The sequence below is a fragment of the Apium graveolens genome, unplaced genomic scaffold (assembly GCF_009905375.1).
Source record: "Apium graveolens cultivar Ventura unplaced genomic scaffold, ASM990537v1 ctg3149, whole genome shotgun sequence".
Taxonomy (NCBI): Eukaryota; Viridiplantae; Streptophyta; class Magnoliopsida; order Apiales; family Apiaceae; genus Apium; species Apium graveolens.
Window position 1 is genome coordinate 10,854 of NW_027417958.1, and position 27,802 is coordinate 38,655.

Here is a 27,802-nt window from a genome sequence, read left to right on the forward strand (position 1 = left end):
ATGTCCTAAATGAATAATCATGCAAAAATATGAATGAACTACAACTAAACATGCAATATGAATCTATATGAATCTATATGGACACACACTACTAATCCTTACATTATCACCCCCAAACTTAAAATTTTCAATATCCTCATTGAAGGTAATAATAAGGATTTCAGGCATACCTAATTAGCGGGAGAGTCACCCTCGTCGGGTGGAGGATCAGGTGGCCAATCAACCTCGCCACCAGTGTCTCGAACAACAGTACCGAAAGCGTGTGTCAAATCTTCAGCAAAATGATGGTGAATGTCATGCATGGCCTCCATACGCCTAGTCACTCGCCTGTACTGTTCATCACCAACACCAGTCCCATAAACTGTCTGTGGCGCATGAGAAGAACCCTCTGTAGGCACTGGAAGATCCGTCCAGCCACTCTCTACATCATCAAAAATATATCCCAACCCCTTATCATGGGGTGCACCTAAGACTGAATAACTCAATTGATCTGGCTTTCGGTTGGGCTCAAGTGTGGGAGCTTCTTGAATAAATGGTTCAAAACGCTCCTGAGAAATTTTCAGCTCTGCTAACCCAAAAGAATCGAATGGCATATCCAACTTCCTCATCCACGGAGGTGCATTCAAAACCTGCAATTGCTCTACTTTAAAGCACTCCTCTTTAGCTGTGGGTAACTTTATTTCCTTGAACACATTAAAAGTGACCTTTTGATCGTGAACCTTCATAGAAAGCTCTCCTTTTTGCACATAGATTATAGTTCGGCCAGTAGCTAAGAATGGTCTCCCCAAGATAATGGGAATCTTCTTATCCTCCTCGAAATCAAGAATTACAAAGTCAGCAGGGAAGAAGAGTTTATCCACCTTGACCAAGACATCCTCCACTATACCTCGTGGATAAGCGATGGAACGGTCAGCTAGTTGCAATGATATGTATGTTGGTTTTGGATCAGGCAATCCAAGTTTCTTGAAGATAGATAAGGGCATCAAATTGATGCTAGCTCCTAAATCACATAAACACTTGTCGAACGATAAGTTTCCGATGGTGCAAGGAATAGTGAAGCTTCCCAGATCTTTAAGCTTCGGAGGCAACTTCTGTTGCAGCACAACACTGCATTCCTCCGTTAGAGCAACCGTCTCTAAGTCATCGAGCTTCACTTTCCGAGAGAGAATACCTTTCATAAACCTCGCATAGCTAGGCATCTGTTCAAGAGCTTCAGCGAAAGGTATGTTGATATGAAGTTTCTTGAACACCTCCAAAAACTTCTCAAACTGCTTATCTTGCTTTTTCTTCTGTAGCCTCTTAGGAAAAGGAGGTGGAGGATAGATCTGTTTCTCCCCTGTATTACCCTCATGAGGAGTGTGTTCCACAGTAGTCTTCCTTGGTTCCACCTCTGCTTCCTTTTGTACTTCTTCTTCAGCCAAAACTTCAGATTCTGGAACTTGAGACTTTTCAGGCTCTTCGTCTTGCTGAATGTTGGGGCTTGCGACCTTTCTAGACATCAAGGTGATGGCGTTCACCTGTTCTTCAACTTCCCTCTTGCCTGGATTTGTTTCTGTATCACTAGGAAGCATTCCTGGGGGCGATTTAATAAGGCATTAGCAATTTGCCCTATTTGGTTCTCCAGAGTCTTGATAGAAATAGCCTAGCTTTGGCATATAAGAGCCTGGTTTTTGCATATAAGCCTCAACTCCTCCAATTCAGATTTTTCATTCGAAGATAGACCTGCATCATGATTTTGTTGTTGAATTTGGAGTTGTTTTGGTGCAAATTGTTGCTGAAAACCAGGAGGGTTGAATTGTTTTGCTCCAAACTGCTGGAACGGCTATTGCATCGCATTCTGATTGTTGCTCCAGCTGAAGTTAGGATGATTCCAGTTGTCAGGATAATAAGTAGCAGGAACTGGCTGCTGCGATCTCTGAAAGTTGCTCACAAACTGAGCTGAGTCACAAGATATATCGCATTGCTCTGTCGTATGCGGACCTGCACACAACTCACAAAAACTAGTTATCTGCTTAACACCAAAGTTAGCCAGAGAATCGATCTTCATAGACAATGCCTTCAGTTGAGCAGTGATAGCCGTAGCTGTATCCACTTCAAGAACTCCTGCTACCTTGCCTGTGGAAATCTCTGGGTTGGATACTGATATTCATTAGCAACCATCAGTTCAATTAGATCATAAGCTTCCTCATAGATCTTTGTCCATAATGCTCCACCTACTGCTGCATCGAGCATGGGTCTGGACTGTGCTCCCAACCCATTGTAAAAACAATTGATGATCATCCAATCAGGCATTCCATGATGAGGACACTTCCTAAGTATCTCCTTGTAGCGCTCCCAAGCTTCATATAAAGATTCTCCTGATTGCTGCGCAAATTGAGTAAGAGCATTCCTGATTGCAGCTATCTTTGCCATAGGGAAGAATTTAGTAAGAAACTTCTAAGAAAGATCTTCCCAAGTAGTAATCGAACCAGCTGGTAGAGAGTGTAACCAGCTCTTAGCCATCTCCCTCAGAGAGAATGGGAACAGTCTCAGCTTCACAACATCTTCAAAAATACCATTAAACCTGAAGGTGTCGCAGATCTCTATGAAATCCCTAATGCGTGTATTTGGATCTTCCATTGGAGAACCCTCAAACTGGACTGAAGTCTGTACCCATTGAATTATGCTAGGCTTGATCTCAAAGGTATTAGCTGTGATAGCTGGCCGGATAATGCTAGATTGAATGTCATTGATCTTGGGTTGAGAAAAATCCATCAAGGCTTTCGTTCGTGCTGCTGGATCTCCTATTGTAATGAGTACCTGAAACACAAACAAATAAACCGTGAAAGTAAAAGAATCCGAGTCAGTGAACTTTAACGACCACTGATGACAAGCACATAATCTAAAAATTAACACCGAGTCCCCGAGAGCGGCACCAAAAACTTGTTAGGGAGAAAACACGCGCTAATATTCACGCAAGTATACGCGTTCACAAGGAGTATAAGATATAAATCAGATTCGTTTCCACAGAGACTGGTTTAGGTTAAGTTCAATTTATGTACCTATGCAACAATGTATGGTTATCGCTCAATGCTAAGACAAATAACAAATTGGGTTTTTATTAAACTAAGAGATTATACTAAATAACATTAACTAAGATAATTGAGGTTGAATTACTATATATGACAAACATGGGATTCTAACTTCATTAAATACTTCATTCAATAGCCTTATTGTTCTTAACCTTAGCATGTGATGGTGATGACACTAATCAGATAACACGAAACTGATAAACGCCAACTTTCGTTGCACGAGTACCATTCGACCAGAAATCCACAAAAGAGATAGAAGCTGAATAGGTGCCAATTATATTGAGACTCTATATGTTTATAGAATTTGACAATATAACGGTTTAAGCACAAGTTATCCATAATGATTACATAGGGCAGATAAAACGGTTAGAGGTACCCACTAATCATGCATACAATACATGAACCTATGCTAGCATGGCAAGTTCTAAACCTCTATATTCACTGTCGTTTCAATAGAGATTAACACGCTATCTTATATGTTAGCTACGCACATAAGATGAATAAGCACAACCAATACCAGGATATCATAAAATCACCACACACCAAGATATCGAAACAATTAACTATTGAAATCCATAAGTAAATCCGCTAGAACTCCATGATAACGATTAGCCCATAATTGAATTCATCATCACCATCGGTTCCAATGAAAGCATGGTATAAACAAGGTATTAATAAACTGAGTAATAATCAAAGTACGAATAAACGAGATCTAGGTTCAACAAGAACGAAAACGAGCATCCAAAGTTACAACTAATTCAAAGAATCACAAGTTGAAAACAAGATCTTCTTTTTCGGAGTTGTTCTGTGCTTCTAGGTCTTCTCCTTGGTATCCCAATCTTTCCAGATGATGAAAACCCTTTTTTAAGTATATATACGCCCCTAGTGGACCTGGACCCTTAAAATCGTCAAATTATACTCAAAAAAGGCTTTTTCAGCGAAATCAGCGACCAGCCGCGCCTTGGGCGGCCGCTCAGCTCTCCTGGGCGGGCGCTCAACTCCTGGACGACCGCTCAGCTCTCCTGGGCGGGCGCTCAGCTCCTGTCTGGGAAAATTTTTGATGAATCTTGTTTTGACCATAACTTGAGTTCTACTCGTCAGAATTAGGCGATTCAACTGTCCACGCGAAGCTAACGAGATTCTCTACAACTTGACAATGGCCTTGGATTCCAAATCTGATAACTTTTTATCATATTTCCTTTAAAAGCTCTTTTCTTCATATAACTGATACCTGAAATGCAATAACACAAAAATACATCAAAATACCAACAACTTGAGTCCAAAACACCAATTTAAGATTGTAATAAAGCGTTCCAAGTGGATATAAAATCCACTTATCATTTACTAGATACACATGGGTGTATTTCTTGCACACAAAAAGAGAAATTGCATCTATCTTGATTGATCATGTCAAATAACTGGATAAATTGGTCAAAGACTCTGTGAAAATCATAAGAAGTGATAATGGCACTGAGTTCAAGAATATGATTATGGAAGAGTTCTGCCAAGACCATGGAATAAAGCAGGAATTTTCTGCTCCTGGAACTCCACAGCAAAATGGAGTTGTTAAAAGAAAGAATAGAACTCTTATTGAAGTTGCACGAACTATGCTTGATGAAGCAAAGTTACCAACCTACTTTTGGGCTTAAGCTGTGCAGAATGCTTGTTTTACTCAGAATGCAACACTTATCAACAAGCATGGAAAGACACCATATGAGATGGTGAAGAAAAAGAAGCCAAATCTGAAGTACTTTCATTTATTTGGTTGCAAGTGTTTTATTCATAAGACTCATCCTGAACAGCTATCCAAATTTGATCTAAAAGCTGATGAAGGAATTTTTGTTGGATATCCACTTTCCACAAAAGCTTTCAGAATCTACAATTAAAGAACAAGGGTTGTCATAGAATCTATCAATGTCTCTTTTGATGATAAGAAGATTACTGGATTTGAAAATTTCAATGATCACGATCAACTGAGATTTGAGAATGAAGTTTTAAATTCTGATTCTGTAAATTCTGATAGTCTAAATCCTGATACTGCAAACTCTGATGGGTTAAACTCTGATATTATTGAAACTGTGGTGACTACGCCAAAGGAAAATGCACCTGTGCAGGGGGAGCATATTGAAGATCCAACCACATCTCAAGAAGCATCAGAACCTAGAACAAGCTCTTCAAGTTCTGATTCATCAAGTTCTGATGGGCCAAGTTTTGATAATTCTGGAAACTCAAATTCTGAAGGATCTAACTTAGAGAGCATAATTTCAGGGGGAGCATCAGAAAATATTGATGGAGATAACACGGATTATGGGGGAGCATCCAGTTCTAGAGATCACCTTCCATCTGCAAGGAAGTGGACTAAAGCTCATACACCTGACATGATAATTGGAGATCCTGAAGCAGGTATTAGAACTAGAACAACAATATCAAATGAATGTCTCTATCATTATTTTCTTTCTCAGGCTGAATCAAAGAAAGTGGAAGAAGCTCTTCAAGATGCTGATTGGGTGCAAGCAATGCAGGAAAAGTTAAATGAATTTGAAAGAAATAAAGTCTGGACCCTAGTGCCAAGACCAAAGAATAGATCAGTCATTGGTACAAAATGGGTGTTCAGAAATAAAACTGACAGTGATGGCATAATTACAAGGAATAAAGCAAGACTGGTTGCAAAAGGATATTCTCAAAAGGAGGGAATTGATTATGATGAAACATTTGCACCAGTTGCTAGAATGGAAGCCATAAGGATATTTATGGCTTATGTTGCTCATAAAAAGTTTACAGTCTTTCAAATGGATGTAAAAAGTGCTTTTCTTAATGGAAAATTGTAAGAAGAAGTATATGTTGAATAACCTCCAGGTTTTGTAGATTCAAAATTTCCTAATCATGTCTACAGACTTGATAAAGCACTTTATGGCCTTAAGCAAGCTCCAAGAGCATGGTATGAGACATTAGCTCAGTTTCTTCTGGAAAGTGGATTTAACAGAGGGACTATTAACAAAACCTTATTCTATCTCAACCATGGAAAGGACTTACTTTTGGTGCAGATATATGTTGATGATATCATTTTTGGTTCTACAAATGACAGACTTTGTAAAAGGTTTGCCAAGCTAATGTAGTCAAGATATCAAATGAGTATGAAGGGAGAACTTAGCTATTTTCTGGGCCTTCAAGTCAAGCAGAATGAAGAAGGAATCTTTATTTGTCAATCTAAGTACACCAGAAATTTGGAATGCAAGACTGTTCAAGTGCATCCACTCTTATGACCACTGTAACAAAATTGGATAAGGATACTGGTACATCCGTAGATATTACTGATTACAGAGGTATGATTCGCTCATTACTCTATCTAACTGCAAGTAGACCTGATATCATGTATGCTACCTGTCTTTGTGCAAGATTTCAAGCAGATCTAAGATAACCTCACTTAACAGCTGTGAAAAGAATTTTCAAGTACCTTAAGGGTACAGCTGATCTGGGATTGTGGTATCCTACGGAATCAGACTTTAAGCTAATAGGTTACTCAGATGCAGATTTTGCAGGGTGCAAAATTGACAGGAAAAGCACAAGTGGAAGCTGCCAATTGCTTGGAGGCAGATTAGTTTCTTGGTTTAGCAAGAAACAAAAGTCAATTTCCACATCAACTGCAGAGGCATGATACATTGCTGCAGGAAGCTGTTGTGCAAAGATTCTTTGGATGAAGAATTAGTTACTGGATTATAGGTTAGAATTTTCTAAAATCCCTATTTACTGTGATAATCAAAGTGCTATTACTATGACAGGTAATCCAGTTCAACACTCAATGACAAAGCACATCAGCATTAGGTACCACTTCATAAGGGAACATGTGATGGAAGGTACAGTGGAATTGCATTTTGTTCCAACAGATCAACAACTAGCAGACATCTTCACAAAACCACTATGTGAAGCTACTTTTACAAGATTGGTAAATGAACTTGGAATAATTTCAGGTTCTTTCTCTAAATCTACTTAGTTTATGTTCTGATACATCAGACTTTCTAATCAGTATTTACAGATATTATTATCTTTATGTAATCTGTGATTAAATTGAAATTTACCTAAGTGCTAATTGTTGTCTGATGTGAATTTCTAAACTCTGATAGTGATATGAATGTTTCTGTGACAATTCAATCCAATGAGGATAACTGTGCTAGATGCTGACCTAGTAGTCTCTAATATCCTAAAGATCCCATGTTTGAATTAATTGTTTATGTGGAAATCTTTTAACACAAGTAAATTCTGATATTGAGCTTGGTTAGGTTTACTTTGTGTATCTTATTACTAAGTCAAAAACTAGAATAGTGCTTCGTATCTGTTAAGTTCTGATGTTGGTAAATCTTATGGATGTACTAAGTGCTGATAAGCCTCACCTATCAAAAGAAAAGTAAAGAAAAGAAATAAATATCAGGTACTCCTTTGAGATCTAGAGAAAAATATATGTGGAAGGGAATACCCAAGTGCATTGATGGTATTAAGTAATATGCATTAGAAAAGCAAAATAAAATTTTCTTGGTGACTTTTCACATTCTCTGATTACTGGAGAAATACTCTGATAATAGCATAAATTCTGATAAGCAGTCGTGACTCACTTACACTGAGAAGCCACTGTAAAAAGGAATTTCAAAAGATGCATAAAATGAGAACAAAAAAGTTGAGGTGGACTCATGCATGAACTCATTCTATTGTAGACTTCAGACTAATGACAGATTTTGAGCAAAGTTCTTAGTTATGCCTTATTTCTAAGATGTACTGAAGTGAATCAGACTTTACTCTTTGTCTGATATTTAGCTTAATGAACACACTTACACTCCATATGAATGATGAAAATTACTGTGGTGATCAATGTTGTTTTAGATGAACAGTTTAAGTGTCAGTTGCATAAATTCCGAGGACAAGTTCTGATGGAAGTTCTGATGATTAAGTTGTGTTGAAACCATATCAGTATTTGTGTGAAGAATTACAGAAATAAACATTCACTTTTTGAGTGAAGAAGCCATATTATGATGACTTTTAAATTCTGATAATAATCAAGTTCTGATGCTTAGGTGGCAGTATTTATTTTCTTGATTTATTTTTGACAATACTTCAACGATTATATTTTATCAGAATATTGGTTTAAGTGAGATAAAGACAGTAATACTGCATGGCTGACAGGTGTAACGTCTGTTCCACTTCTCAATAACTGTTGTCAAGTGGCGTGTATAAGTAAAAGAGAGAAAAGATTTTAAATCTTTTACTTACTTTTTTTATTCTATACTCTCTCTCTTCTTCTCATTTTCTCACATTCTCTGACGGTTTTCTATTCAGACATTTTATCAAACACCTTTCAGGCACTCTAAATTCTCACTCATTTTCAATGGCACCCAAGGATATAATCTTTAATGGAGCAAAGTTCGTCCCCAACAACTATGCTGCCATTCTCACTAAGAGTGAAGCTCCTTCGAAACTTTATTTTATTCAGGATTTCTTATCTCATAGTGAGATCGGGTTCGCTTTGACGCAGCCATCCTATTTCTCTGGAACTCAATTTCTGACGTTTTGGCGTACAAGAGTTTATGATGATGGTGGTAAGGATGGGACTCCAAGCATCGTGTTTACAGCAAAGGAGGTTGAGTATGTTGTTACTCCGAAAATAGTTCAAAAAGCTCTACACCTACCTGAAAGCTGTCAATTTAGTTATGCTATTGGGGAGCCATTGCTACAGCAAATGATGGCTAATCTTGGGTATGAAAAGAGTTTGGCTAAGTTGGGTCAACTCAAATGCCCATATATTCGAAAGGAATGGAGCTTTTTCTTCGATTGCATCACGAAGACGTCTACCAACAAGTGCTCAAATTTTGATACCATTCCTATTCTGACACAACAAATTGGATATGCACTCTTAAACCAGTCTCATTTTGATTATGCAAAGACTGTGTTATGTTTTATAGGAGATAGAATGAAAGTGGACATGAATGTAGTTTACTTTGCTAGGTTCTGTCAGTTAATTTACAATAACTGTACATCATATGAACCACAATTAGCAAGTGAACAGATAGAACCATTTAGATTAGCTAAGAGGGCTTTTACTGATCTTTTAACTGCTGACAACAAGAAGGGAGTTTTGAGACCCCATAGCATTCCTTTATCAGTAATACAAGCCCTTGTAAATGCTGATGCTGCTACCTATTCATTGCTATATCCTGATGTCCAACCCACCAAACATAACAACCATCAGCACCTACTACTGTTACTCAACAAACACTCACATCAGACCATGTCACCCGACCATCAGCACCTACAGTGCAACCTTCTTCTTCTAGAGCAAAGAGGACAAAGACTGACCTCAAAAATAACAAAAGAGAAGGAAGATGATTCTGAGAGATGAATCAGAAGATAAAGCACAAGTTTAACAATCAGAACCTGTTGCTCAAGTAGCTGAGAAGGTCTCTTCTCAGAAAGCTCAAGAAATTGGGAGTTCTAGGCCCCTAAAAAGGCTTAGAAAGCTAAACTCTGATGATGAAGCTCCCAGAGTTTCTCCATCAGCTAAGAAACTTAAAAAGCAAAGAGCAAGGAGGGCTGTAAAATCATCAAGTTCTGATGAAGGAATGGAAGCAGCAGCTGAGGAAGGAGGTCAGGAATCTCTGATCTCAAAAGAACCAGTTATAATTGAATCTCTTCCCAGTGCTGAACCAGAACTTACTGAAGCTCCACAATCTCAAATTCAAGAGCCAGAGACTGCTACATCACCAATGCCTACACCTCCTGTGTCTCCTATTCACTCTCTAGTACATGCTGAAAATCCAGGTATAAGTGCTGAAATAGATATTCACAACTTGAATGTACCTGAAGTTCTGTACTTAGAAGCTCCAACCATTTCTCAATACACTCCACCAGCAACTCCACTGATAGATACAGATGTTAATGCAGAAGAATCTTCTATTGCTTCACATACAATTGTTCTATCACAAGATGCTGATACTGAAGATTCTGCAAGTTCTGTTGAAATAAATGCTGAAAATACTGGTGAAGCTGCTACAAATGTAAATGCTGATACAGCTGGTCCTTCAGGACATGCACATCTACAAACATTTAATAAAGCTGATTTGATTAAAATGTTTGTGAGAGAGGATGCACCAGTACCTCGGAGTGAAACTTCAAGAGGAAGAGAATGGATCAAGGAGTGGAATAAAGTTAATTTTGTTCCTACTGCAAATATTCTTGCTGAGCACCTGGCTAAAGCTGATGAGATGCTGATGAATGATGACTTCAAAGCATAGCTCAGAGTTATTGCATTGAGTACCAGAAACCTTCAAGGTCAACACTCAATAACTCAAGCCAAGGTGAACAAAATTCAAGAAACACTGATTTAGCAAGACATGAACTTTACACTGGATAAGAACAGATTTTTCAAGCCCGCCTTTAACAGATTTGAGGCTATTGAGAAAGCTCAGGAGAAACAGCAAGCTCAGATTGCTGAAGTACTAAAGAATCAAGCTTCTCAACAAGTTCAACTAAATGAAATCCAATCTTCAGTGGAACTACTTCTCTCTCTCCTACTACCTGATGATGCCAAAAAGGGGGAGAAGGTGGTTAAGTCCAAATGCTATACTGATTTAGCACTGAAGAAAAAGGATGATGGAAATGATGACCATGAAAACTCTGAAAAGGGTAGAGGTCATGGTCAAGGCAAAGGCTCTTCATCCAAGAAAGCAAGAACTTCTACACAAAGATCAAGCTCTGATGCTGATAGAAGAATAAGTTCTGATAAGCAAGTTCTGACTAAGCCTGATGTTCTAATACAGGGTGAAAGTCAAGAATCAAAGAAGTTTATGCAGACACTGAAGCTCAAGGGGAAGCAAACATCAGTCTACTATCAAGACCCCAAGATACAGAAGCTGGATGAAGAAATTTCAAAAAGACTATTTCTCAAAGACAATCTAGGAATGGACTTTGAAATTCTGAAGGAAGAAGAAGCCAGACTTAAAGCAGAAAATGTCAAATCAAAGTCTAAAACTCAAGTCATTGCAAAGAAACCACATAAGCCTAAGGGCATTGTGATCAAAGAGAGGACATATACTGAGGCATCTAAGGCCAAGTCCAAATCACAGGTGGAAGTTCATCCTAGATTCAAGGGTAAGGAAAAAGTTAATGAACCTGTAAAGGTATATATGCCAACTATGGATCTGGAAGTAAAAACTGATGAAGATACTAGTCTAATTTTGAAGAAGAAGAAGAATATTCAAACAACCTCTAACAGAGCTCATGTTGTTCAAGATGAGGACTTAGTAAATTCTGATATTATAATGAAGCAAGCAACCTATGACAGAGCTCAAGTTGTCTTAATATCAGAAGATAAAGGAAAGGAAACCTCTGACATTGCTCATGTTAAACCTTCAAAAATTATACAACCTGGGTTTACTAAAGCTCAACAATCTGCTCAACCAATAAAGACTTCAACAAATGTTTTTAAGGGTAGATTGCTTCAAGGGAAGGAAGCTAGAGATAAAACAGGACTGGATAATGCTAATGAGAGAAGAGTAAACAACTCTACCTTAGATCCTACATCTCTTTCTGAACCAGGAGTAGGGATAACTCTAGAAAGACTAAATCAATTAGAGTCTTTACAAATGGTCTACCACTCTGTGTTAAAAGAAGATATCATATTATACTTCATGACAGATGGGAGGGTATTCCAGATAAGAAAAGATGCTATTCTTTTAAAGTAATTTGAAGAATTGTAACATGTTTTATTTCTACTTCAAGTGAAGAACATGTCAATAGATGGTGCTGCCAGTTACTTAAAATCTATATTCAAAGACAAAAGAAATTATACTCTGTAAAGTCTGACAGACCATACTATCCTAAGTACAGAGCTCACAATGTTGAATTAGTTGAGATGAAGCCTATTACTTCCAAGATCACTACATTTTTGGGTATTAAGGGACTTGAATTTAATGTGGAGTCTGATAAAGCTTATCTGATCAGACTGGATCAGGAAATAAGGAAAACAAAGATTAATGATCTCAGGGCTGCTATCTTTCAGACAGGAGAAGATACAGTTGAACTTAAAGATGTTAAAATGAGGATGCAGAATGAACTTGAATATGCTGAGAGAACTCTTTTGAAGAACTATCTCAGAACAACTCCTGGCATTCGAGTGATCACACACTGAAGCCAAGTCAAGGACTACAACTTTTAAATTCTAAAGAATATACAGGCTAAAGCTGATATCAGACTTTAAGGATGGTAAAAGCTACAAGGACTGTGAGTTATAGTTATCTAGTCAAATTCTCATATGCATTTGTACTTAATGTTTTTGACATCATCAAATATCTATTAAACTTGTATATTATGCTAATTTACAAGTTGGGGGATATTGTTAGATATATTTGTGATGTCATGTCTAATAATGATTTGTGTTTAGTTTTCAGAACTTGACTAACCGGACAAATCATGACTTAACTGGAAATCAGTACTTATACTGAAGTCAGAACTTAAGATATCAGAACATAATTTATCAGAACTTAAGATATCAGAAGATATTCATCCGAAGATAATATCAGGACTTAAGAAGACTTTCAGATAAGGAAGGCGGCTGATTGAAAGGAAAGAAGATCAAGACTAAAACAAGAAGAGATATGCATGGAGAAGAATTCTATGAAGAATAGAAGACTTGGAGGAAAAGATAACTAATTGATATATTTTAGGATGCAGACTTATATTCGATATCAATTAGAAGATTATCTTGTAACTTTGTGTCTATATAAACACAGCATAGGGTTTACACTATATGTGTTATCTTAATTGAGAATATAATTCATTGTAACCCTAACAGCTCTCGTGATATTTGTTCATCAGTGAGAGATAACGGTTCCATTGTAATACTGTTTTATTAATAAGATTATTCTGTGTTTCATACTTGTGTTATTAATTCGATTTGATTATAGTATACACTGTATTCAACCCTCTTCTACAGTGTGTGTGACCTTATATAAGCCTCTCATTCCAACATCAACTTCTTTGGCTTTTTCTTTTTGAACAGCTTGAACAGATGCTTAGGCAGATAATGAGGACCTTAATAACCTAGCCTCAATCTCCTCCTTAAGCTTGTTAGCAGGAAATATAAGAGGTGTAGGGATTTCAGGCCTAACAACTTCTGGAAGTGCATGCAGTGGAATATTGAGTGAACCCATGATAGCTCCCAATGACACTGAATTCTTTATTTGTAGATGTTGATGAGATTCCATCAAGGTTTGGATAACTGCCTGTTGACTTTAGACCAGAGCTATGAGTTGTGATACTTCAGTTGTAAATGACTCATTTTTTGACTATAAAGTGGAGACTTGAGTTTGGAGAGCTTGAATTTGCAAGTTGGTGGATGTTGACAATGGTTGTTAAGATGTTGTGGATAGAGAAGTGCCAAATGTAGCTTGTACAACTTCTCAAATGCCTTCCATCAATAGAGCAGATGGTTCATATCTTTTTTGATGAAGTTGCTCCAGTTTGACCCTGATGTCATTATTGCTAGTGATTTTCTGCTGGATAACTTCATGTAAGGCTAAGAAAGATTCCCTAAGATTTTTGATGCTCTTGTCCATAGATGAAAAATCAAATCTGGCCATTTGATATGTGAATCTAGAGAATTTTTGCCTGATTTCCACCTGAGAAGGAATGATTTCATCTAGCTTGTCCTTGTCCAGTTTCCTTGTCTTGTCTTGATGATCAATCAGAGTCAATTTGAGAGCTTTACCAATGAGCTGAAAGGCTTTAAGTTGAGATTTATAGACATCTGTGATTGCATTATAGACTTCTTATGGAGTTAGAGTTTTGGAATTGCTCCAGAGGGATGGTGATGTACTCTTCTCTAAATCTGGCCAAAACCTCATCCATTTCAAGATGAAAGTTTTTATCCAACCAGGAATCACAGTTGCCATCATGTTCAGATTCATTTACAATCTTTGCTTGCTGTTCTTGAATCTCTTTCTAATAGGTGAGCATGATAGCTTGATAATCTTGGTTAGGCATATTTGAGGTAAGAAACTGTTGAGAAATTTGAGCAAGTCCAGACAGCTGATCAACCACTAGATCATTCATTGTTGTTAGTTGAGATTCTGTTCCTTACAGCCACTAAGAAATAAAATGAGGTTAAGTTTGAGTGGGGTTGGAGGTAGATGGTTGGTCATTTGGATTTGAGGAAGAGGGTAGAGTCTCAATAGAACCACCTGTGACAGATGTCACAGTTTGACTCATAGGTTGAACTATGGTTGTGACAGTTTGTTGTTCTCCACTTGTGGTGGGAACCTCCATTGGAATTGGAGGGGAGTTGACCAGGTTACTATCATGTACCTTGGCCTCAAACCCATTTACTTATTTTAAAGCACTATCACTTGAATGTGATGTACTTGCCTCCCCCATAGTAGGATCATTGAAAATTGAACTCCTAAATTGAATTGTGAGTGTAATTTCAATTAGGATTTTGAGGGAAGTTGTTCCTTCAAGAGGAACCTCCAATTGAGTTGGAGAGGATTTAGATAGCTCCCCCTCAAGAGTATTACCCTCAAATCTTACAACTTGTGAAGGTTGATTTGCACATGAAGGTGCATTTGAAACCACCACAGGGTCTTCTAGTAAAAATTGATGAAACCCCTGCGGTTGTGCTGGTGTCATTAAGGTTTATCCCAGCATGTAGCCTCTCACCAACTAAATTTGGGTCTTGGGTGGCGAACACAGTCTCTTGAACCATGTCACATGATGTTGGCAACACTTGAGAATTAGATTCAAGTGTTTGATTGAATGAAAAAGAAATTTGAGAGATTAGATTTTTAATTTCAGAGTTGAGTGTTAGCAGCTCCCCCTGAATAGATGAGGGAGTTTCAAAAGATGTGCTCTCTTTGTGTGTGCCATCCTTATTTCTTCTTTCATACACTTAAATTTATTCAAGTGTTGGTGCAGACTCTTTAGATAGTACACCAGGGATGGTGCTCTTTTCAATAGAGACATCCTGTTGAGAGGATGCCCCTAGAGTCTGTTTTAATCCCTCTTTTTCAACTACATCCTTTTGGTAGGAAGTAGAGGTAGCTTGAGTAATCAACTCAGTTTGTTTTGACTTCTTTGGTTTCTTGACCAAGGTTAACTCTGAAACTGTTTGATCCTCACCAGTCTCATTTATCACAGTTAATGGTGCCTGTTTTCTCTTCTTTTTACTCAGTTCACCCTTTTGAGATGATGAAGTGGTTGGTTTCCTAGATGTTATAGGTAAAGAAGAAGGAGTCTTAGTATGGGAAGGCCCTTGTTGGTGTTCCTGTGTTTGTACTTCCACAGGGACATGAGCCATTATTACACTAGATTTAATGTTAGACCTCATGTTAGGCATATGGTAAGGGTAAGTCCTGAATCTCTCCATTTAACATGTGAATGTCATGCACTTTATAATAACTTTGGACACTTTATTATAGTTGCCTATTTGTGTTCTATCTATACCATTTAACATGTGAATGTCATGCACTCTATAATTTAAAGCAGACATTGTGAATCTAGGAAGAAAGATTTTCTTACCTCTTGATGCTAAGGGCATTGTGAGCCTGGTGCTCAGCTCCTCCATGATGAGATGACCTACATTGAGGTGTCTGTTGTGGGCCATTGAGAACACCAGCTTCTGGATAATACTTGAGATGTTGTCATACCCTGTCTTTCTGCAAGTGAAGGCCCTTACAATAGTGTCAAATAGAAAGGACCATTCCCTTCTCAAGTTCTTCTTGTTCAGGCTTGCTAAGTTGATCTTCTCACTACAGTTGATAAAGTCCATGAACTCAGCTAGCTCTTATTGAGTAGGAACCTCCACCATCTTGTTAGTAGGGATGCCCAAAGCCACATTGACATCATCCTAAGAAAATTCCACTTGTTGGCCTCTAATGGAACAGTTGACCACAATTGATACAACCTAGTTTTCATGCACCACAGTCCTCACCATGGCTGTGTTTCAAAAGTCCCTGAGAACATCCAAGTATAACACTGGATTTGCAGTTAGAGCTCCTGCAAAGTATGTTTCAGAAAGAAACTTCACAAAACTCTTAAAAGTATCAGGAGCTTTTTTTACATCTGTAAATGCAAGATATTTGGTTCCTTCATTTGGGATAAAGGGTATAACTGTGTTTGATGCCATTCTCAGTGATTGAAAAATTAGGTCAATTGAGATTTTGAAAGCGTAAAGAGGTGTATATCGAGATATCTGGGTATTTATAGTAAAAGGTAAATGACTTATTGAGAACTCAAAATAAATGTTTGGAATTTGCTTATCGAGAAGTCTTATTGAGAAAATAGATACATATCGATATGTAATTTTCCTGACTCTTATCGAGAACTAGAAAATGATTTATCGAGATGTCAAATAAATACCTAGTTTGTCCAAAATGGACTGAAATATTCCAACTTGTAATTGATTAAATCAATATAAAATTTGAGCTAATTTATTTCAAAAGTGTTATACTCACTACGGGAAAATAAGGCTAAATTCAACCGGCCTAAATTCGGCCGATTTCGCTTATTTCATTGGGCACGGCTAAATACAACTGCCAGTGGTCGAATTTAGTAATAAATACAACCGGATTTTTTATGCGGTTGAATTTGACTCCATCAAAAAATGGAGGGAATTTTCCCGCCATCTGAATTATTTTGCGCTCCTAAATTTAACCGCTAACGGTCGAATTTATCATTGCCAAATGGCGGGATATTTTCCCGCTCTTTTTGTTTGAATTTATTAAAATGGTAAAAAACGATTTCAATCATAACTGGTTAAAATAATAAAATAATTGCAAGTGGTTGTATTTAGTAAATGCAAAAATATAAAGAATACTTAAAAATATAAATAGTATTATATATTATAAAAAAACATATATTTATATAAAAGGATAACATTCATCACGTGTACTAATATTTATGGTGGTGAAAAAAAATATACATTATGGGAGAATTTTAATTTTTTGTGTTTGATAATATTCTAAAATTTAAATATTTGTTTAATATATTTGAAAAATTATAAGAAACTTAAAAGAGTTTCACGTCTACGTGCTTCATTCAATATATTTTTTTAAAAAAAATTAAAGAATCGATGTGGGGCTTAACACTAGTGAGAAGTACTAGTCAAATCACTGGTTGACTGTTAAAATAGCAAATCAAATGATTTTTTTTTTGAAAATTTGGCCATCCGTACGATTGGATATACAGGTCTTGACATCCGTACGGTTGGATAATTCATAAATATCTTTAAAAAGTGAAATATCAACATGAGACTAAACACTAGTAAGAAGCACTAGTCAAATAACTGGTTGACTATTCAAATAAAAAGACTAGATGAATTTATTAATTTCTAAATATTTTGTCATCTCACTAATATATACATGTCCTGACATCCATACGGTTGGATAATTCACAAATATTTTTTAAAAAAATTTGAAACATCGGCATGACACTAAACACTAGTAAGAAGTACTAGTTAAATAACTTGTTGACTGTTAAAATAGCAAACTAAATAAATTTATTATTTTATGATTTTTTTTTAAATCACTAAAATATACAGGTCTTAACATTCATATGGTTGGATAATTCATAATTTTTTTTAAAAAATATAAACATCGACATGGGACTAAACACTTGTAAAAAGTACTAGTCAAATAACTTGTTGACTTTTAAAATAGCAGACCAAATGAATTTATTATTTTCTGAAAATTTTGTCATATCACTAATATATACAGTTCTTGAAATCCGTAAGGTTGGATAATTCATAAATATTTTCTAAAAAATTATAACATCGACATGAGACTAAACACCAGTAAGAAGTACTAGTCAAATAACTAGTGGACTGTTAAAATTGCAAACCAAATGAATTTATTATTTTCTGAAAATTTTGTCATATCACTAATATATATAGGTCTTGATATCTGTATGGTTGGATAATTCATAAATATTTTTTAGAATATAGATATATCGACATGAGACTAAACACCAGTAAGAAGTACTAGTCAAATAACTGGTTGACTGTTAAAATAACAAACCAAATGAATTTATTATTTTCTGAAAATTTTGTAATATTACTAATATATACAGGTCTTGACATCCGCATGGCTGGATAATTCACAAATATTTTTTAAAAAAATTGAAACACAACATGGGACTAAACACTAGTAAGGAGTACTAGTCAAATAACTTGTTGAGTGCTAAAATAGCAAACCAAATGAAGTTATTATTTTTTGAAAATGTTTTCATATTAGTAATATATACAGGTCTTGACATCCGTACTATTTGATAATTCATAAATATTTTTTAAAAAATAAAAATATCGGCATGATACTAAACACTAGTAAGAAGTACGAGTCAAATAACTTGTTGACTGTTAAAATAGCAAACCAAATGACTGTTAAAATAGCTAGTTGACAGTTAAAATAGTAAACCAAACATCAATAAGGGACTAAACAGTAAATACTAGTTATGATAAATTTAACCGCACTCTCATATTGGTGGAATTTATGATAAAATTAGAAAAATTAGTATTTTTGATAGTTTCTGTATATAATTTTAGTTCTTACAAAAAGTATTTATATGATAAAGGAATTTTCAAACAAATTTATTTTATTTGTTGCATTAAAAAAATTAGATATTTATCATACAAACTGTAATTTTTTTTAAAAAATAATTATGAGAGTGCGGGTAAGGCATATTAGATCATCCTAGCTGCAATTTTATTTAATACAAAAATATATGTGGTAAGAGAATTTTTATTTTTATTTAATTTTATTGGGTACTTTTTAAAAAATTAAATAATGTGTAAATAATTTTAAAAATTATAAATTAATTAAGTTATAAATTGGCACTCCTAAATTCGACCAATGACAGTTGAATTTAGTGCCATGTCATCGATCCATGTTAATAAGATCCAACGCACCTTATTAAACCCCTAAACAAATAATCTAACGGTGTACTCTCTCTCCATTCTCTCTCCCAGTCCCCTGTGACATAAAAACATCACCTCCCCAGTCCTCTTCCCCACTCTCTCTCTTTCTCTCCATCTCTCTCTCCATCCCTCCTTTCGTTTCTCTCTGCTTATAAACTATAAACACACATATAATTAACAACACATGTACAGTTATTGTTGGTTATTCCGGTCAGGTACAGGTCCCATCCAACCCTAAAAATGTTCAGCTACAAAAAGATGTCAAAGTAGAAGTAAACTTGAATGCCATACTAGCAGGACTAGAAACACCTGGAGCTTCCTTCCTATACATTTCCGGCCGACGAAATGCGTTGACACTACTTGCGAGGAGCATGTTAATGTTCTGTCTCTATCAAATACTGATCTTATTATTATATCACAGTACTTATCTCCAAAAGTCACTAATGGGCCAGCCATTTTCTCAAACTGTGATAACAGGGCCTTATCACCTACTATATGACTTGAGCATCCATTGTCTATGATCTATAATGCCTTCTTCACTTTGCCTGAATACAATGAGGATTAAGTATGTTTTGTAACCCAAGCAGTATTGGGTACTTTTTTCTTGTTAACAGATTTGGTAGAAGTAGAATTGATGATTCAGAAAGAATAGAATTCATTAATTGATGAGCATTTTCATTTTTAGCCGATGACTCAATGTTGACTTCTTTAAGATCTACTCTCAGCTTGTGGCAACTTGTCATTACTTTCATGTTACAAGGTATACAATCAAACTTATCAGAGAATGAGTAGTGAACATTAGCCTTTGCTTTATTATACTTGCATACTCCCACTCCTAGCTTGCTAACAACCTTTTAGCAAATGTGAGTTAGATGATTAACAGAGCCACACTTTTGACACTGTTTTCTGGGAGCATCTGTAACAAATGTAAAGTTATTGCTTTTATTTATTCCAACCTTCCCATTTCTGTTTTTCTTCTTCTTTCCTGCATTCTCAGTCTTAACCTCCCTGATTGACTTCTTGGGGGCTTTGATCTACCATGGGCTTCTTCTCAGTTTTAGAAGGTGGAGTTGTTTCTGTGTATTTCTTTTCTTTGTCCTCATCAGCAAGTTCTTGCTTTATGATCAATTCCTCTTCAATGAAATTTACTTCATATGCTTTGAACATAGGTAAACCAAACTTTCTCAGCATAGCTGGGACATCTTCACTTATAGTTGTTTTTCCCTTATCACCTTCAACTTTCTTGTTGCTCTTCAACGTATCATAATCTAAGCCAATAGCTATGTTAGCACAAGGCTTGTTCTTCTCATGGTACTGACTAACTAGCTGAGATGCATTTTTAAATGATTTCAGTTTCACCTCATTCTTCTCTAGATTTTCCCTCAACACAACTTCTATCTCGATAGCACACTTTAGCTTATTCTTTAGATATTCATTTTCTTGCTTGACAGTTTCAAGCTCAACAAGCTACAGTTCCAGATCTTGTTTCTCAATCTCAAGCTTCTTATTAGCTTTTGATAACCTACCGACCTCCACAATAGCTGCTACCATGCTTGTATGGATGTGTAACATTTCTATGCTCATCTTTTCAATATGTTAGGCCCTTTTACATGCCTTTTCATTTTCATTCATGTATACTAACTCAGCTTCTAAGTGATCATTTCTTTTCCTTAGTTTATTATTCTCAGAAATTACATTATAATATTAAATAGACTTACTCTTAAAAGTGACAAGCAAAAAATATAAGAAAGTTTTTAGTTCATATAAATTATTAGTCTCAACAGCGAAAATAATTGAAGGTACCTTATCAGTTCCTGACACTTTCTCTCCATGAGTTTCCATGAGTGCATATCATTCTTCATCATTTTCAGTTCCCGATGAGTCCATCCAAACTTTGTTGGAGTTTGTTGTGACAAAAACTTTTCCAGTTAATTTAGGGCACTCAGTAGCCAGATGTCCCCTTCATTGCAGTTGTAACAAGGCACCTTGGTCTTGTCAAACTTCCTTCCCTTGGAGTATTATCCTTCTTTCTTTCTGAACTTGCCTTTGCCATCTCCAGATTACTTTTTGTTAAAACCACCTTTCCTTTGTGGTTTTTCAAACCTCATCCTTCTAAAGCCTTTTGATAACTTACTAACCTTCTCAGTAGCTGCTACCATTGTTCTCAACCATTTTTATTTATATTGACTTTCATTTAAATCAATAGTAGTAAGAGTTGGTACCTTTATTTTTGATGAGGATGACTCTCCTTGCTCCAAGGCCATGAGTTCATAGTTTCCTACTTCCTCATCATCATCATTTAATGAATCATCCCAACTCTTTCCTTCTGCAATATAAGCTTTACCCTGTTTCTTTCTTAGAAGAGCCTCATACTTTGCCTCCAATTCAAGATAGGCCTTGTCATTTTTCACCTACATAGGTTTCCTGCATTCTGTAGTAAAATGGCCCAATTCATCACAATTGAAGAACATGATCTTTGACCTGTCAACAGATCCTGTTTTGTAGCCATTTTTGCTGTCAAAGTTATACTGTACTTTTGCCTTCCAGCTGCTGTCCTTGTTGAATGTTTGTCCCTTATTTTTGAAGAACTTTGGCTTCTTTACTCGAATGTTAGAGAATTTCTTTGCTAAGTAAGCCATGGACTGATCTAACTCATCCATTTCATCCAAGGTATAGAATTCATCCTCTTCAAGTTTAAGAATAACTTGCTTCTGTTGTTCCTTATTCTTTTACTCATTATTTGAAACAACTAGAGTCTGGATTTATAGTTCATCATCAGATGACTGGCTGTCATTTATAATTAGTGCACTTGATCCATCAAGAATGTGCTCTTGAATATCTCTTATATATATTTTTTGGATCATTTCCAGTTCATAGGTTTTTAGAATACCGTATAAAACCTCTAGTGTCATTCTTCTCAAGTCTCTACCTTCTTTTATAACTGAAATCTTCTGTTCTAGATGATCAGAAAGGGTGAGCAAAAAATTCAAGTTAAGCTCCTCAGCTTCATAGTATTTGTCATGAAGCTGCAAGTCATTAATCAGCTTATTGAATATTTTCCTTTGGTTTTGCCATAAAACCCTCATACTGAGACACCAAGATTCTCCTTTGATTGGATCTAACTTCCTCAGTACCTTCACACAAAATTTATATTTTCTCCCGATCTGTTTAGCTGTGTCACAGTTGACAATATTATTGTACATGACATTGTCAAGTGACTTTATCAGAATTAATTGCAGTCCACTATCTAGAAAGACTTTCTCTTTCTCAGTTTCAGTATATTTTGAAGGATCTTTAGGACCATAGTGAGATGGGATGACCATGTCTCCATCTGTAGATTCTTCAGTTCTTTCCATAGGAGTGAAAGGTCAATTTTTCAGAATCTGGATGTACAAGGGATTGGTCATCCTTAAATACAACATCATCTTTTTCTTCCATAATGTCTAGTTAGTTTTATTAAAGCGTGGTATCTTGATACTGCTAATCTTTTGTGTATTCATTCTTCCAAGATGTTTAATCTGTTTGCTTTCAGATTTTGCTCTGATACCTCATGTTATGTAATGAATACAACACAGGGGGGTGAATATGTTTTGGATATTTTTTAAGGCTTTTTGAATGTTTATTACTTGGTTAATAAAGCATATTAGAAATATAGTAATATTATGTTAGCTGAAATAAAATAGTGCACACAATATTTAAAAACTCACTTAATTTTGTATTAAAATCAAACTAGTGTTTTGCTACAAATCCCGGGTTCTTTGTAAGTAAAGAACTCAGCTTCTTTCTTGAGAGAGTTACAAGAAAAACTAGATCTATTTTTGTTACTACTAAAACAAACGACCAGTGTTTACATTATAGATTATTAAACCAAGGTTTATACAACATGTAATAAGATGTACTAATTAAACCCTACTTTAAGTTATCTCTAAAGCTTTCCATTTCTGGCTTAGTGTATCTTTGCAAAATGTGTAGGTCTGTGACTTTCCTTTGTCAGTTAATCTTGGCCTTTGATCTTGCATTCTTCAAGTTGCTTTTGTAAAATTTTCAATTTAAGTGATTAGATCATTTGTTGATTTATAATCTTGAATATTTAAATTATCTGCATTCTGTACTTGATGTTCATATCGAGATCTCCAGTTTGTTGTATAGAGAACTGACATCTTGATAAGTATAATGGCTTGTCGAGATCTCTTAGTTTTCTAAAAGTGTTTTGACTTCTCGAGGTCTCTGAGTTCTCTATAAGTAACTTTGGCTTATTGAGGTCTCCAAATCTCTGCATGTAGAAATAACTTGTCGATATCTCTGATATCTCGAATGAGAAATTGACTTGTCGATATCTCCAATCTTCATATCTTCATTTTCCTTGTCGATAACTCTTAGTTCTCGATATGCAAAAATGACTTGTCGATATCTCCTATCTTCATATCTTCATTTGACTTGTCGATATCTCTAAGACTTCTCTATAAGCCATTTTGGACTTCTCGATAAGTTATTCTGGAGTTCTTGAATGACTTCTCTATATGACTTGATATGTGATTTGTCGAAATCTTGACTTATAATATTTTCCATATAACAGATTTATTCAACTCCAAGCTTTTGTATCATTTCTCTGAGACATGATCTATCTTGATCTTCTTCCAAAGTTTATTCCTAAGGATTGAACTGTTTACAAAAAAATAATTCAGTATGATATTTTTAACCATTTTTACAGACTCAAGTAATACAATACATAACATAAATTTAATTACCAATACAACTGAATCTTAGAGCTGTCAGATTGACTTAGTCTTGTTATAGTACATGCATATATTACACAACATAGTCTTATCCTGAAAGTTTGTATCCTGATACATGCAGATCCTGATGAATAAGCATATCCTGACACTTGGAAAAATCCTGACTGACTTGTGCAGATCTATTAATGATCTCAGCAAATCCCGATTTATGACTTGGACATTTTCCAACAATCTCCCCCAATTTATGTTTTGCAGAATAAACATAAATTCTATAGTAATGTCTGATGCCAAAAATAGAAAGACAAAATATAGAATACAATGATTTTAGAGTATACTCAGATATGGAAATTAATCTTCGTGGTTCTTGATAAATTCTGAAGTATATCTGGACAAATGCCTTGACTCTATCATCTATCTTCTTCAGTAGTAGCTGCTATAGTCTTTTCTTCAAGTTTCTCTCATAATCTGTTTCCTCAGAAAACTGATATATTACAGCTCTCAACATTCCAATTGGAGTTCTCTCTATCATCAACTTATCTAATGACAAATAGCATGGCTTCATTTCATCAGGATTCATAGTTAAATGCCTTTGATTCCAAACAGTTTCAAATAATGTGGCTCCCTTTTTCATATTTACCTCCTAATTATTGAAGTTCATGTAAGTAGAAATATAGTGTCCAATATACTGTATCCACTTGTCAAGAATTCTTTTTCTGATAGCATAGAAGATTAAGTCTGACCATTCCTTGGATGCTTGATTTCCAACCCTCAACAAATAATGAAAGTACTTGAGTTCTTTGGTTAACATCATCATCAGTTCATCAAGTGAAAGAACTTGAATTTGATCACCATATAATAAAAGAAGAATATTCTATTTTAGATCTGATCCATCATATCTGTTAAGAATGATTTTCATAGCTTCAATCCTGTCCAAGTGATTAGCTATAACTTCCTGATCAGGTCTGCCAACCAAAGTGAAATTCATTATTCTTATATTGATCAGTTGTGCTTCATGATGCCCAATTCCTGTTTTTGAGAATGAATCAGATAATTTAAGAGCTTGGGCCTGTCCAAGATGGTGTATCATCATTCGTAACCATAATGTTAGGCTTAGGTAATCCTTCCTCCCTTATTCCTCCTGGAGTAAAAACCATCTCCTTTTTGTACTTCAAATCATCAATTTTTCCCACTTTTAGTTGTGCTTTAATTTTGGAAAGTTATAAGCTCTTATTTTAGATATATCTCTCAGTTCTTTCCTGTTAGTGCATCTCCATCTATTTCTGCCAGACCTCCACAACATATTTTTGAATTCTTGATTAGCCATGTTGAATGCTATTCTGATTTCCCTTTTTATCTTTTTCTTCAATCTCATAATTATAACAGTCAATATAAGAAGATAAAATTTAAATATTTAAGTACTCTAAGACAGCTTCCTCTTCATCTTCAACCAAGTCAGGAATAGACCATCTGTCAGGATTAAGAACTGATATGTCGGGATTTGTAATTTCAGGATTTCTTGTGTCAGGATTTTGACTTGAGTTGGCAGGAGCTGGTTCAATTTGAAGTTGCCTTAGTCTCCTAGCTAGTTGAGTCTCAATTTTTTCATCACCTTCTAATCTATAAAGATTTTGATTTGGGATCTCAACTGATCTAGGCATAAGATTAAGAAACATAAGATCAATAAGTACTTTAGGAGCCTGAGACTGAGATGTCTCAGGTATTTCTTCAATCCTTACCCCACATGATCTAGTTCTTCTTTGAGAAGGAACAACTGCTTGCTGAACAATTTTTATAACCTTTCCTCTACCACCTCTCCTACCAGCTTTAGATCCCCTAGATTTACCTTTTCTTATAGGGGCAGTTTTATTTGTAGTTTGAAGTTGACTGAGATTTTCCTCCTATTTCCTGATCCTTTCTTCATTTGTCATGTCAGGAAATTCATCAGCTAAATGAATAAGATCTATCCTCTCTTTTAAATCCTCAACCCTTCTATCTTTGTGGTAGAAAGTTACGATAGTACCAGCCTTTATTCTGAAAGTCCTTTAATATCTCTGAGCATCATCAAGATTGTCAATTATCACTTCATTCTCATTAGGAATTGCAGACACAATTTGCTTTTTCATCATGATCTGAGAGTGATTAACTGTTTGAGTCTTTACAGTCTTTGAACCATCTTAAGAGATATGAGTTGACTGTGTGGTTTGATTTTGAGTTTGTATACCAGTTCTAGATTGAACCACCACAACATCAGAGGTCCCTGTACCTTGATTTCCACCATCATTATCAAGATTACCATCTTTCCTCAAAACTGATTCAGGTGCACATTTTATGTTGGCTACCATCTCCCTTTTTGGCATAAAGACCGTGTAATAAGGAGAAAATGGCATCCAATTGTTGATTTGTAGCATGTTAACTATCTTCAACAACTTCCAATCTCTCTATCATCTATTTTTGTTTAGACTTAACACTCATCATCCTCGTGACTAGGCTATTATGCTTGTTTGTGCCTTTGATGGTCACATAAAGATTAACAACTTCATCTCTCAAATCAATATTAGAGTATTTTAATGAATAAATAGAAGATTGTATCCCTTTGACCAACATAGTAGTAACTTTGATTACATTCTTCAAGTCAGGATTTAAAGTAGCATTAACAACATAGTCTGCAAGAACTCGAGCATCATCCATAGAGTTCTCTTCATTAGCCAGCCTCCGGGAATGATTCAACTCATGTGTTCTATAAGAGTTAAGAGTAACATGGCCTGATGGAGATCCAAAAATAATCTGAGCTCGTATGGCTAATAATCTGAGCCTGTATGGCTATTCAACTGAGCCCGTATGGCTAATAATATGAGCCCGTATGGCTATTAATTTGAGCCTGTATGGCTATAATAATGCTGGTTCATCATCCTTGACGACTGCCATGTTTACTTCTTGCCTTTTCTCTCTTTCCCGTCGTGATTTGCTACATTCTGATGTATAGTGTCCCCAGGTGTTACAGTTGTAGCACCTGATCCTACTCTTGTCACGGAAATAATCACCTCTAGTTTTTTGATTCTGAGATGCCAAGAGAAGTTGTTGTCTCTCTGCGCTCTCAAACCTGCCCTTCATCGGCTCCTCATGAGCTTTAAGACGACCTACTAACTCTTGAACCGTCATAGGTTTTATGTCTCCGAACTGTTCGATATTTGAAGCTATCTGGAGAAATTTATCAGGGACTGCGGCACGTAGGATCTTTCTCACAACGCTTGACTCCTCCATCTCTTCTCCAAGAACCCGTATGTTGGTTGCTATCTCGCTCAACTTCATACAAAAATCATCGATGTTATCTGTCTCCTTCATGGTAAGAGACTCAAACTCTCCTTTTAACGTTTGTACCTTAGTCTCCTTCCGCTCTGCTCCTACACACATGGTTTTAATGGCTTCCCAAGCTTCCTTTGCGGTTTCTTTCTCAACAATAATCAGTAGTACTTCTTCTGGCACGCCTTGGTATATAGCTGCAAGAGCTATATGTACCATCCTCTCATCAACAATAGTCTTTGGGTCTTCTTCGATCGCACCCCAAACACCTTGAGCCTTCATGAAAACTTTCATTTTCAGGGACCATGTTGTATAGTTACTTTTCGTTAGAATTGGATAGTTTAAACCCACAAAGCCTTCTTTTGTCTTGGTTATCTCCATGATTACATTTGTGTGTTTAGGTTGATATTTGGGCATACAGCACGTGGAACTCGGATACCAAATGAAGAAACTGAACACTGCAATACAAATATACAGACAAAGGTGTTTACTATTGTAAAACTGGGAAAACAAAATGTATTATCAGTGATAATAAAAAAAATGGTTACAAGATTAATAAATAGAAACTATGCCTAAAAAGGTGGCATGAAAACAAACACTACTACTAACACGTATCCATTACTGAGACCTTATTCAAACTTCCTAAAAACTCTCTATTGCTGCATGACCAAGTCATGTAAATAAAACACTCCAAATAATAATTATTAAATAATAACTAAAACAAATAAGTTTAGATTAAATCTCAACAA

The 27,802-nt window shown here is 35.8% G+C and overlaps 1 protein-coding gene and 1 non-coding gene across 2 annotated transcripts; one reads left to right on the forward strand and one right to left on the reverse strand.

Annotated features, from left to right (window-relative positions):
* Positions 1-2,290: 2,290 nt before the first annotated feature.
* Positions 2,291-2,397, forward strand: LOC141700969 (small nucleolar RNA R71). Its single transcript, XR_012566614.1, has one exon. It is a non-coding gene; the product is annotated as a small nucleolar RNA R71 (small nucleolar RNA).
* Positions 2,398-26,639: 24,242 nt separating this feature from the next.
* On the reverse strand, positions 26,640-27,434 carry LOC141700967 (uncharacterized). Its single transcript, XM_074504622.1, has one exon. The coding sequence runs from the start codon at positions 27,432-27,434 to the stop codon at positions 26,640-26,642; it is 795 nt and encodes a 264-aa protein (XP_074360723.1).
* Between the last annotated feature and the right edge of the window lie 368 nt (positions 27,435-27,802).

Excerpts from the sequence above, each read along its gene's own strand:
- LOC141700967 (XM_074504622.1), bottom strand. The coding sequence starts at position 27,434 with ATGGAGATAACCAAGACAAAAGAAGGCTTTGTGGGTTTAAACTATCCA.